The following is an 11,861-nucleotide window of genomic DNA, read 5'->3' on the forward strand; positions in this document are numbered from 1 at the left end:
ATGTGGGCTGGATTAAGCCCAATCCTGGGACATAAAACACAGCCCCCTTCTGTGAGGATTGCTGGCAGGGAGATGAGGTTTTTCATGTACACCAGGGTAGCTTTCTCCTCCGTAACGCCATCCAGTGGAAATACATTGTACTCAAGTCTTTTATATCCTAAAATTATGTGAAAGTTGGACCATGTTGACTGTTACCTCAATGTGCTGTAACATAAAAGCACCAAGTATGACAAAATACAGCTTGTTTGTGCCAGGTTGTGACCTGCACAGGACATTTAACCAAGTGCTTCTGTTATTCCAAGCGAGGGAGGTTTGCACCAGGATGAGGCGGATGGAAGAGGAGACTGCAAGGGGATGATGCTCCCCAATCCTTGTCAGCCCTGGCACATGGAAGCTGGTGTGTGGAATGAGCTTTCTGGGCGTGACAAGCCCTTACATGAAGTGCCGGGAGCTTGTTCCCACGCTGCCGGTGCCCCGAGGGAATTCGGGGGGTTACAGGTTTTTTTTATGGGGCACCAGCAGCCCCTGGGTGCCACACCACAGTGGCTGTGTTACGCACCCCGGACAGCGCTGGGAATTAATCCGTGCCGCGGGCATTTTGGGGTGTTTTTTTTCTTTGTTTCTTCGTTTTGTTTCTTATTCTTTTCTGTTTCGAACAATCCCCGGACGCGCCGGGTGCGGGCACGTGCAGGCTGCGCCCTCCCTTCCGCGCATGCGCGGCCACCCCTCCGCCCGCGCGACCCGCCTGGAGGCGCCGCGCCTGCGCAATGCCGCGCCGTGACGTCCCGCCCGCGCGCCGGCGGGCGGGGGGCGGGGGGAGCGGGCGGGGCAGGACGGGACCGGACGGCGCGGGCAGCGCGAGCCCGGCCCGGCCCGGCGTCCGGCCCGGAATGCGCCGCAGCGCCCGGAACATGGCCCCGGCCAGAGCCCGCCGCGCAACGGCGTCGGCGGCCACGGTACGCGCTGGGCCCGGCGGGCGGGGGGCGTGGCTCCGCTGAGGGGGCGGGGGCTGGAGCGCCCCCTGTGGGAGCGGCGGCGCCCCCTGGCGGCGGGGCGGGGCCGGTGCCGCTCTCGCCCGGCGGGAGAACGGGGTGTCCCCGGGGATCCGGGCGGGCCCGGGGCCCGAGCGAAGGGCCCGGCCCGCTCCGCGGCTCTGTGGCCGCGGGCTCGGGCGGGCGGGAGCGGCCCGGGCGCGCTGGCGCTGCCTGAGCCGAGCCGGTCCCCGGGCGCTCCCGGCAGTGAGCGGGGGCTCTGCGGCAGCGCCGGGGCTGGCCCGGCCTTGTGCCCAGTGCCCGCAGCGCTGCTCCTTGCGCTGCCTTTGGCTGCAGGAGCACCGACAGACCCGCCCGGGATTGGGACTGGCCAGTCCGAGTTTCGGGACAATAAAAACCCCGCACCCTCAGCTCCAAGTATGAACCTGCCAGTTAAGGTCTTCTGCCTGCACAAAACATGTTTTTGAAATACTTTTTTTTTTTTTAATACTTGCAGCTCTACCTTTGAAAAGTGTAAACGTTGGGGTATTTGTCAGTAAGCCTGAGAGGAGGAGCCCGCAAGACGTTCTCCCTCCTCCCCACTACTCCTCAAGTTCTTTGTGTGTGAACAGGAGTTTTGTCTCCCATAGGCTTTGTCTTCTCCTTCCCGAGACGTCGGGATATGACAGCCCAGTGTGTGGCAGGGGATTGGGAACAACTGGGGGTGGGGAACTGGCTGGGAATAGGGAACCGGACGAGCTGAGCTGGCTTCTGTTGTGCAAATAACTCTGCTTGCTCAAGGGGCGGGAAAGGAAATAAAAGGAAACTGTGGTGGCTGGGTAAGCGATAGGAGATTCAATGTTACCAGGAACTTGGAATTCGGAGGGAGGTGGAGCTCTGTCCTAGGCTGTCACATCTTGTTTTGATCCAAGAAGTGTTTAAAAAGGGTCTTTGAGAGGGAACAGCATCCATTGCTCGACCTACTTTATCGCCCGTGTGCGTGAGCAGCCTGGCGACCCGCCGGCTCCCTCTGGACCCCGCGGAGAGCGGCACTTCCAGCCAGGATCTCGCAGGGAGAGGGCCAGGGCAGTGCTGAGGTGCCACGTGGGCAGAGAACGAGCTCCCTGATCGCTGCCGGGAGGGCGCGGCCTTGGGAAACAGCTGTTTCTCCATCGGAATCCTTTTAATTCCTCCCACCCCAAACCCTATTTGGACACGTCCCTTTATCGAGCGAATCCCGTTTGGAGCCTAAGAGTCGTTGCATCTGTGGGAAAAGCCTTTGGGGAGAGGCAGTGTTTGTGGCCTCATCCTGTGCTCCAGCCTCGCAGCTGCTCAGCAAGAGCCTCCTTGCTGGGAACTCCTCCGGTGTGGGATATCGGTGTGGGATATCAGGTGGCTCTCGGCCGCCTCTCTCCTTCCTCACATGAGGCAGCAGTGACAAATTCCACCATGTGGTGTGAAATAGTGTCCCTTCTCCGCTCCCTGGGCAGCGCTCTCGTGTCCTGTAAGTGTGTCTATCCCCAGCACCGTGTGCTTTGTGTGTCACCCCTTTCCCCCTCCCTGCCCCGAGTTCCTGTGCTCCTCAAAACAGTGGGAATTGTTTTCTGCTGGCTAAGCTGTGTGTACTGGTAGCTGGCAAGTTTGTGTTTGTTGGAAGAGAAGTCAACATGCTCGTGACTGGTTAACTCTGGTATAACGATGTCCTTTCTTCTGTCTGTGGAAGTGCTCAGGCTTCTCCCTAGGATGGCTGAACCCGGGAGTCAGTAGGAACACAGTTTTGGGAGCGCTGTCCTAATCTTTTTAGAACACTTCCCTAAGTCCTGCTCTTAGGAAACAGTTGACACCTGAGCTGGCAGCCACGTCAGAGGGCAAACAGTTGCAGGATGGCTTTGCAGGGCTGTCCCTGTCCCGCATGGAGCTGTGATCCGCTGGGGAAGAGGGAGCTGAGGCCGTTTGGGCAGTGCTGGTGGCTCCCATGTCAGGAGGAGCAGCGTTGGCCTCCCACAGGGGTTCATAAGGAAGCAGTTCCGGGCTGGCTATGAGGTGCCCCCGATGCTGAGCCTGCAGAGATGGGAACACTCAGCTGGAGAGTCACCGCCAGGGTCAGTCCTGGCCCGGCAGGGCATGTGACAGTGACAACTGCCCTGTGTCATCTCCCTTGTGTGTGTGACATTGTTGTGAGTGGCTGTTACTCGCTGGCGCCGTGTGCAGGCGCTGCCTGTCAGTTCCCATCTCTGTGATCTCCCTGCAGACTTCGATGCTAAGAAGAAAAGAAAGGTGGCAGAGATTTACCAGGCTCTGAACAGTGACCCCATCGACGTGGCGGCGCTGAGGCGGATGGCGATCAGCGAGGGCGGGCTCCTCACGGATGAGATCCGGTGCAAAGTGTGGCCAAAGCTGCTCAGTGTCAACACAGACGACCTGCCCCCTCCTCCAGGTGCGGAACACACTCGGGTGCTTGGGAAGAACGGCCCGGTGACCTTTGTCACCAGAGGAAGGACTTGCTTTCTGACCTGCCTTTTCCCTGCGTGTGCTGGTGTGTTTCCCAGCAAGCTCATGTGAAAAGGGCACTCACTGCAGCGTGAACAGTGTTGTATGTAAACAGCAGGCTTGGAAAAGACTTCCTAAAAGCAACATTTGTTACCTTTAGTGACAGCAACGGAAATCAACTGTGGATGCGGTCAGCGTGGCCAGCATTAACTGGCATGTGTGAGTTCACCTAGAGCAGAAAAATCAGACCTACTTTGTGTTGCTCCCATGGAGAGGTGGCTGTGCTGAGCCCTGGCTTGGCCAAAATCCTCCTGAGGTGTCTCTCCCAGGAAGCAGTGTGTTGCATGAAGCACGTCAGTGTTTGACCGGAGCAGATGCAGGGAAAATGACCTTCCTGGTGAAATAACCACATGGTTTTTAAACCTTAGCAATGCAGGAGCTCCTGTAGCTTTTACAGTTGCTGCCCCCAGAACAGATTTTGTTGTTGTTCCTGAATCTGTGGCCATCTGGAGGCTTGCCTTCACCTCAATCAAGAGCTGGGTGACATTAGGGGTGATGTGAGGTGACCAGAGCTGCTGGAAGACAACGTTTAACTTCACATGATCACATAGACAGAATTTGCTGGCTCACTGAACTTTTCCGTTATAACTGTCTTAGCTACCCCTGGGTGGGGTTTTCTTCTGAATTGTTTCTGTTTAATAAATTATTAATTGTGGTCTCCACAGTTCATTTCCCTTCCTACTGCTGAGTATGCTTTGAATTGCACAGCAAAACTGTGGACAGGGATGTTCCCGGGAATGCTGGGAGTGCTGTCAGTTTAAGCATTTTAACATGTGGTGTTTAAAGAAAAATAATTGTCTCGTTTGCTGTTGGTGTCAGAGTGTGTGGCAGTGCGAGTGTGGGGACGGGGCTGGTGTGTGACATGATGAAAGGGTGTTGGGGGGGGTACAGCCTCATCCTCCTGGCTCCCTCACCCCTCTCTCTTCCCAGTTCCTTTGCACTGCTCAGTGTTAATCCTATTCCTGTTTTTCTCAGCAGGGAAGGAGCTGCGAGAGGACAACAAGGATTACCAGCAAGTGTTACTGGACGTGCGGCGATCCCTGCGCCGCTTCCCACCAGGTGAGGGGGGATTCTGCTCTTCCCACTCTCTGGGGGCAAGATCAGTGCCAGGGGGCTCCTCCTGGCTCAGACTTCACTGGGAGGCTGCAGAAGGTGACACTCCATTGCTCCAAAAGCCTGACTTCTAGAAAGCTGTTTCCTTGTGAGCTCGCAGCAGCTGCTTCTTGCAGTGGAGCCCTTCTGCAGCCATCGGTTTCCTTCAGCTGCCTCTGCACAGATGGTTTTTGATGTGGCTTTTCCAACATTCCACTTCCCCTGCCCTGCTGAACCCCTCTGCCAACAGGCTGCTACCAGCAGACAGTTGCAGCACAGAGGGTTCAGATCCTGTGTGGATCCTGCACAGATCCTGCCCCCCTCACCAGCTGAAATTAGGACAGATGGAGAAATGTGTCCTTGCTTCAGTTTATTTTAGCCATGGTCTAGCTCAGGGGCATGGAAGGCAGGTTTGTCAGTGCTTAGAACAATTCCTGCTGTAAAACAGCCTGAAAATCAGGTTCTTGCACCAAATTTAATAGAACATTCAGAACATTCAGAACAAAACGGTTTTGCAGTTGTTTAATTCTAATGGGAGGCTGTTGCCTTTTTGTGTTATTTATAAAACATTGAATCCAGCAGCTCTCTGTGCAGAGCAGTCGTTATTTCTGGCCAGAATCTGCTTCCCCCTCCTGCCACTCTTATTTTGTGTAAACAGTTGATTCACTGTGGTTCTCTTGCAAGCGTGGATGTTGTGTGCAGGCCTGATTCCTGAAGGCTCTGCTCCTACGGATTTTTTTGCCCTTGAATGGCAGCCTCCTGACTATTTTTAGCCGCATCAGTGAAGCAGAGGAAAAGGAGAACTTTGTCATTGCAGGATCTCCACTGGGACTCTCTGCTTGGCCTTTGGGCATTTTATCTGTTGACAAGGACTGCCAGAAACTGGCTGCAGCTGTGCAGGACAGGAACAATGTTTTCCCTGCGACATCCTGTCCCTAAACACATGTTGTTGGCAGGGGATTGGTAGAAAGTTGTGCCGGTGGAGGCCTCGCGGTCTGATGCAGTTGGCACAGTTTCTGTGAAAATGGGTCCTGCTGAATTTTTTTCTAGAACTCCTGGGAAATTAAAAATGATTCAAATGTCCTCAGCAATGCTGGATGCACAGCTCAATTTGCTCTTCACAGCAGCACTGTACAAACATCAGTAAAATCTGCTCCCATCCTCCACGGTGGCTTCCTCGCAGGTAGGGCCTCTGCAGCTCTGAAGATTAAACACCTTAACCACTGGTTGACTTCCCCAGGCCAGCAGAGTTTTGGGAGGCAGGATTAGGGCTTGGGATACTTTTTCCTGCCAGTTTTACTGCCCCCTCCTGTGCAACACATCCCTCGGGATCCAGTGGGTTGGCAAATTCACAGGTGCTCTCCTTGCACACCGCAGCCGCCCTCGCTCCCACAGCAGGCACTGGTAGGTGGCACAGCTGTCCCACCTCTGCCTGGCACTGTCCCCACAGGGATGCCAGATGACCAGAGGGAAGGATTGCAGGAGGAGCTCATCGATATCATCCTCCACGTCCTCAAGCGCAACCCCCAGCTGCACTACTACCAGGGCTACCATGACATCGTGGTCACCTTCCTCCTGGTGGTGGGGGACAGGCTGGCCACAGCGCTGGTGGAAAAGCTCTCAACGCATCATCTCAGGTACTCAGCGGGAGGAGAGGAGCCACCTGCGTGTCCCCAGGCTGTGGGAACACCTGTGCAGGTGGAGCTGGCCTGGAAGGGGAGCTGGGAAGGCAGAGCCTTGGGTTAAAGCAGTTGCCTGTCATGCCTGTACCCGGAGGGGTGCTGTGAGAGCAGCCTGACCACAGGACAGCACGTGGCTTTGCAGGGAGCTGTGCCCTGGGGAAGGGATAATTGAAGGCTGTCAGTTAATTTGTAGCATCTCTTGGAGCTGGAAAAGCCAACCGACATGCATTATTCATGGCTCCCTGGCTGTCAGGGCCTCTCCACGTCCTGGGGGCTGGCTCAGCACCGTGCCTCCCACTTGTCCTTGCACAGCCCTGGGCAGTGTGGTCTGTACCTGGGCAGTGTCTCTGCTACTTGTGCACTGAAATGAAAGCAAGCTTCCATCTGGGAGGTGTGGTTTGGAGAGATTTTCCCTCCTCTCCCAGGCAGGGAGTCAGGTTTTGGGTGTTGGAAGGGCTTTACAGTTCATGTGTGCGCTGAAGCAAAATAAGAATTGTCAGCTGACAACAGTGTGATGGTCTGGATCTGCATTCTCTGTGCAGGTCAGCCCTGTGAGTCCCAGACAAGCAGGAAGGAGGCCGTCCTAAAGAGACAGAATTCCTTGGGGCCAGGGGCCACCTTGCCATCAAGGCTGTTTATTGCACTTACATTTATTTTCCTTCTGCTGCCTCCCTGGAGGGAGAGCTCGCTGACATGGTTGCTTGACGAAGCTTCTTTTAAATCTTTCCTCAGGGATTTTATGGACCCAACGATGGATAATACCAAGCACATTTTAAATTACCTGATGCCCATCATAGACCAGGTGAACCCTGAGGTGCACGACTTCATGCAGAGGTACACAGACCTTCCCTCAGAGCCTCCTGGCTCTCCGCTACCAGTTTTGGGTTACCACCACAGTGGCTTCCTCAGGGAGTCAACAACTGTTCCACAGCCAATAGTGACACTCCAGAGCTGTGTGGCACTTCATTTCAGAGCAGACCCAAACCTGTGCTGCCTGTATGGAGGGTTTTTATGTGGTACCATCTTCATCCCAGTGGTCTGCAGTCCGTATTGGAAAGGCTGGGGAATTTGGGGAGAGTGTTGTCCAAAGTGCCACAACCACTTCATATGCCCACTTGTGTGGCTGGTGAGACCTTGGTGTAGTTCATTGCTAGTTTTGTGGATGATTCCCAGGTTTTGCATTAGGGACTCACAAGTGTTGTCTGGGCAGATCAAAACAGAAGCAAGAAGGTGAGTGGGAAGAGTCAGTCCGGAGCCCTTTGTTTCCAGGCTGACCTAATGGTCCTCTCTCTCCGCAGTGCGGAGGTGGGAACCATCTTTGCTCTCAGCTGGCTGATCACCTGGTTTGGCCACGTTCTGTCTGACTTCCGGCACGTCGTGCGATTATATGACTTCTTCCTGGCTTGCCACCCGCTGATGCCCATTTATTTTGCTGCTGTGGTAGGTATTGTTGGAAAGGGTCAGGGATTAACTGCGCCGCTCTGAGGTGGTGGGAGTTTGGGGCTGCACAGGGGGGCTGGCAAACCCAGTGCTGGTGATGGCAGAGGGCAAGTGGGATCCTGGGGAACTTGGAGCAGCCTGGAGGTGTCCAGATGTGCAGACTGGGACAACAGATTCAGTGCCATGGAGGCAGCGTGGCATAGCACTTTTCTTTGCTTTCATATGCTTGCCCTGCTTCTGGGCACATGCTGCCTGGCTGGAGACAGCCCTGCATTGTGCATCCATCTTCCCATCCTCCTATGGGGGATCCAAACCTCTGAGGGCAAATTGTGGAGTCAAGCCCTGCTGAGGTTCTGCCTGTGGCTCTGGCCTGCCAACAACAGGCTCTGCTCAGCAGACAGACCTAACTGTCCTGAAAGAGGCTTTCCATGGTCTCAGAGTCTAAGGAAGGGTTTGGCATTTCTCTTCCCAGCCAGTTAATGCTTCACTGCAGTGTGTCCTCTTGAAGAAGGTCTTTCAGCTGGAAGTGAAATGTTTTTCTCTTCTGGCTCTGAAACAAGTGCCAGCGTGTGCCAAGGAGTTGTCCCCATTTCCTCATCTGTCCTCACTCCTCTCTGCAGATCGTGCTGCACAGGCAGCAGGAAGTTCTGGAGTGCGAGTGTGACATGGCCTCTGTCCACCACCTCCTGTCCCAGATCCCACAGGACCTTCCTTACGAGTCTCTGATCAGCAAAGCTGGAGACCTTTTTGTCCAGTTCCCACCATCTGAACTCGCCAAGGAGGCAGCTCAGCAGCAGGCGGAACGGTGAGTGCCAGCCGGCCCCTGTGTTCCCTACATCCCCTTGCCAGGTCTTGCTTCCTCATGGAGATCTTCCTCCCTGGCCGGAGGCTGGTCCCTGAGGCGAGCTGGAGACACTGTTTAACCTGTTCCTCCTCTTGCAGAACTGCGGCTTCCACTTTTAAGGACTTTGAGTTGGCATCAGTGCAGCAGAGACCAGACACTGTGTTGAGGCAGCGCTTCAGGGAGCGGCTCCGGGGGGAGGAGCGGCTCCGAGGGGAGGAGCGGACAAAATCCATCTTGACAAAGCCCCGGACCAACCGCTTTGTCAAGCTGGCAGTGATGGGGCTGACGGTGGCGCTGGGAGCAGCTGCCCTGGCCGTGGTGAAGAGTGCGCTGGAGTGGGCACCCAAGTTTGAACTGCAGATTTTCCCCTGAATCCAGAGGAATGGCCTTCCCTGTCACGACGTCCTTCCCTGGTGGGGAGGGCTGATGTTTGATGGAGGACATGCCCGGAAATGACCTGCCTGAAGATTATTTTTTATTCTTGCTGCGTCCAGTGACGCTTTTGGCCTTTGTGACAGAGACTGAGGGAACCAGCCTGGCAGGACGGTTCCCCACACCGTGCTCACCTTGTTCCCCTCTCCCCGTGCAGGGGTGAGCAGACAGGCACTGCCGCCGACCCGGGAAGAACCGGAGGTACGGACAAGTCTGGCTGTTCAGGCTGTGCTCAGGTGACTGTACAAAGGGAGAGCTGTGTGTGGGCTGTGCCGAAATGATCCTGCGTTCTCCACTGGGGAAAAGTGGTGGGAGTGAGAGCCTGCAAGAGAGTGTCCCAGCAGGGTTTGGCCTGGCTGTGTGCATGTGTGGAGTTGAAGGGCTGTTGCACTGGTGAGGAACAGGGCAGCCCTTTGGCTCCTCATTGCTCCAGCATGCTCTGCGATCTGCCTTCAGCTTTGCTGGTGCTCCAGCCCTTCTCTGTCCTGTAGGCACCCTCTGAGTAGAGCCAAACCTTTCACACACCCCCATCAGCGCCATGCCATGAGCTTCTCTCCAGTGTGTAACACTCCCTGGCTCTTTTTGCTTCCTCATCTTTGCAGCCTGATCTGTTTATGGGAGAGGAGGGCAGGGGACAGGAGCAGACCTTAGCTCAGCTCTTGGGCACTGCCGCTCCTGTGCTGGCAGTACCATGATCTTATCTGGGATCAGTGAGGTGAGGCACAAGTGTGCTTGCCCTGCCAAGGCTGTGTGTTGTCATGTGCTAGGTCACATCACCACAAGTCTTAGTGGTACTGTGGACACATATTGCAGACTTCTTTACCAGCTCTGGAAGTGGGCACTAACATGGAGAAAGGCTTTTTCCACCTTGTGAAACACTTTGCACAGGATGGAAGTCATTTCAGTAGGAAATGTGTCATAAACCTCCCCCACAAGTTCATCAGGCTTCAGCATCACAGCCCTGTTGGCAGTCCCAGCACTCCCTGCCCTCCAAGCTAAGCAGCAAATCCTCCTAGAGAACTTGGTGTCCCACTGAGACAAAGCCAATAGACACTATATGCCTCTACCTCTCCCCCGAGCTGCTAAACCTCCCTCAAGTGCCCTTACCTGTCCCTCACAGCTCCCTCCCGCTTCCCCATCATTGCTCTGTTGTGCCCAAAGCCATCTGTGCCGTGCCCAGGGGCTGCACACCTGAAAAGGAGGTGTTGGTTGAAGAGTTAAGGATTTGAGGATGGAGAAGGAAACTCATGCCCTGCAAAGCTCAGCACCCCCCTGTCCCACCCCACTGCCTGTTGGCCCATAACTGCCCTGGGTATGTTCTGGTTTGCCCCGTGAGCCCTCGCTCATGGAGGGGCTGTGCCTTTCTGGCCAGAGGGCAGGTGTGCAGTCGTCATTCCTGACCTGTGTTCCCATGAGGCTCTGAGCAGGAGTTCTCTTGCAGAACTTGCAGTTCTCTGTAGGTGAAATCTGGAGGGTATAAATCTGCCCTTGTCCAGGCAGGGCAGCAAGGCCTGTTCCTTCCTCTCCTCACTGGTGCCAGTGCCCATGGAGAGAGCCAGGGCTGGTCATGGGGCTCCTCGTGGTGTGGCTGAAGGCAGAGCCCATTCTTGGCCCTCAGCACCCCCTGGAACACCAGAGCAGGACAGCGGGTTGGGTCACTTAGCACTTTAGAAACCGGTGGTGCAGGAGAGTGTGGTGACCTGGGGGTGCTGCTGGAAGGTCCAAGACCCCTCTGTACACTGCCCCGAAGGAGGGGATGGCTGGACCCCCCCGGGGGTAGCCCCTGCAGCCCCTCCACTCCCTGGCCATGATGCACTTTAGTTCTTGTGTTGTCCCCGGGGGAGGAAGGGCCTGGGAGGAGACAGTCGCTGTGGGTGCTTCACTTAACTCTGTACAAAGACTTACACACCCCGTGTAAATGCGGATTTCTACAAACCCTGAAACTGTAAAATAAACAGTTACTAAACACACTTCCTGCCCTCCCCTTGGCCGGGGCTGCCAGATCTGCTGTCGTGGCACCCTGTGGCCCAGAGCTGGCACCTTCTCCGTGGTGTCCAGGCCAGCTCTCCGTGTCCTCACACCCAGCAGCCCCATGGGAAGAGGAGCAGGAGCAGAGCCAAAGGGCACGTGCGTGCCCCGGTCACTGTTCTCCTTCCATCCGCCCACCTCTGGGCCAGCGCCAGGCCTTGTGTGTGTCACCAGCTCTCCGGGGTGTCCCCCCCCCATCAGCAGCATGGGGCTGTAAATAGCTTGACCTCCCGGCCCCTCCTGCACCCCGGGCCGGGTGCCTGGCTGTGGGAGGAGATCCCGGGCACGGTGCCCACTTCCCAGGACAGGCTCTGCTGAGCCGGGATGATGCAGCCGCTTTTGCCAGGCTGGGAGCGGGCTCGGCTGGATGGCTCGAGGCTGCTGGACATGCTGGTTATTTTTAGTTCCCTGTGCCTTCTCCGGGAGCAAGTTCCTCAGTAGTGCTGGGAACCCTTTGGGAGGGACATCCTTTGGGTAGTAGGGGGAAAGGAGGAGCAGTGACGAATTATGTGGCACCTTTGGGGTAGCCAAGAGGCCGCTGCCACATGAGTGAGAGCCAGGCAAGCAGCAGTGTGTGCATGTGCCTGTGCAGGCCATGCTGGACACCGGGAACTGGACACCTGGCCCTGCACAGTCCCAGACTTGGGTAAGGTCAGGAGGGCAATGGCAACAGGAGCTATGACCGTGGCTGGAGCAGCCTCACAGGACCTTCTGCTCCCAGTGGTGTCCCTGGGCAGGAGTTGGATCCCACAGCCAGGGATCCAAGCAAAGTCACCCCATGCTGGAGCATCACTGCCTGAGTGGGCACCACCCCGGGCAGGT

The 11,861-nt window shown here is 56.1% G+C and overlaps 1 protein-coding gene across 2 annotated transcripts; it reads left to right on the forward strand.

The window, feature by feature from the left end:
* The first annotated feature begins 868 nt into the window (after positions 1 to 868).
* Positions 869 to 10,981, forward strand: TBC1D20 (TBC1 domain family member 20). Of its 2 annotated transcripts, none has more exons than XM_029960366.1 (8): positions 869 to 956; positions 3,223 to 3,408; positions 4,500 to 4,580; positions 6,064 to 6,250; positions 7,028 to 7,129; positions 7,594 to 7,735; positions 8,356 to 8,540; positions 8,678 to 8,951. In XM_029960366.1, exons 2-8 carry the CDS (start codon positions 3,309 to 3,311, stop codon positions 8,949 to 8,951), a joined length of 1,071 nt encoding a protein of 356 aa, XP_029816226.1. In that variant the 5' UTR covers positions 869 to 956; positions 3,223 to 3,308. The 2 variants fall into 2 exon arrangements, with proteins under 2 accessions (XP_029816226.1, XP_017929488.1); XM_018073999.1 differs by lacking the exon at positions 869 to 956 and adding an exon at positions 2,421 to 2,475 and having other exon boundaries at positions 8,678 to 10,981.
* Positions 10,982 to 11,861: the final 880 nt, after the last annotated feature.

This window comes from Manacus vitellinus, unplaced genomic scaffold, assembly GCF_001715985.3.
Source record: "Manacus vitellinus isolate BGI_N305 unplaced genomic scaffold, ASM171598v3 scaffold_26_pilon, whole genome shotgun sequence".
NCBI lineage: Eukaryota > Metazoa > Chordata > Aves > Passeriformes > Pipridae > Manacus > Manacus vitellinus.

What these genes read in the sequence shown, in the direction of transcription:
- TBC1D20 (XM_018073999.1), top strand. Translation starts at nt 2,421, where the DNA reads ATGTGGTGTGAAATAGTGTCCCTTCTCCGCTCCCTGGGCAGCGCTCTC. An exon ending in CCTGCGCCGCTTCCCACCAG is followed by an intron (nt 4,581 to 6,063) that starts GTGAGGGGGGAT and finishes CTGTCCCCACAG; the next exon opens with GGATGCCAGATGACCAGAGG. An exon ending in CCATTTATTTTGCTGCTGTG is followed by an intron (nt 7,736 to 8,355) that starts GTAGGTATTGTT and finishes TCCTCTCTGCAG; the next exon opens with ATCGTGCTGCACAGGCAGCA.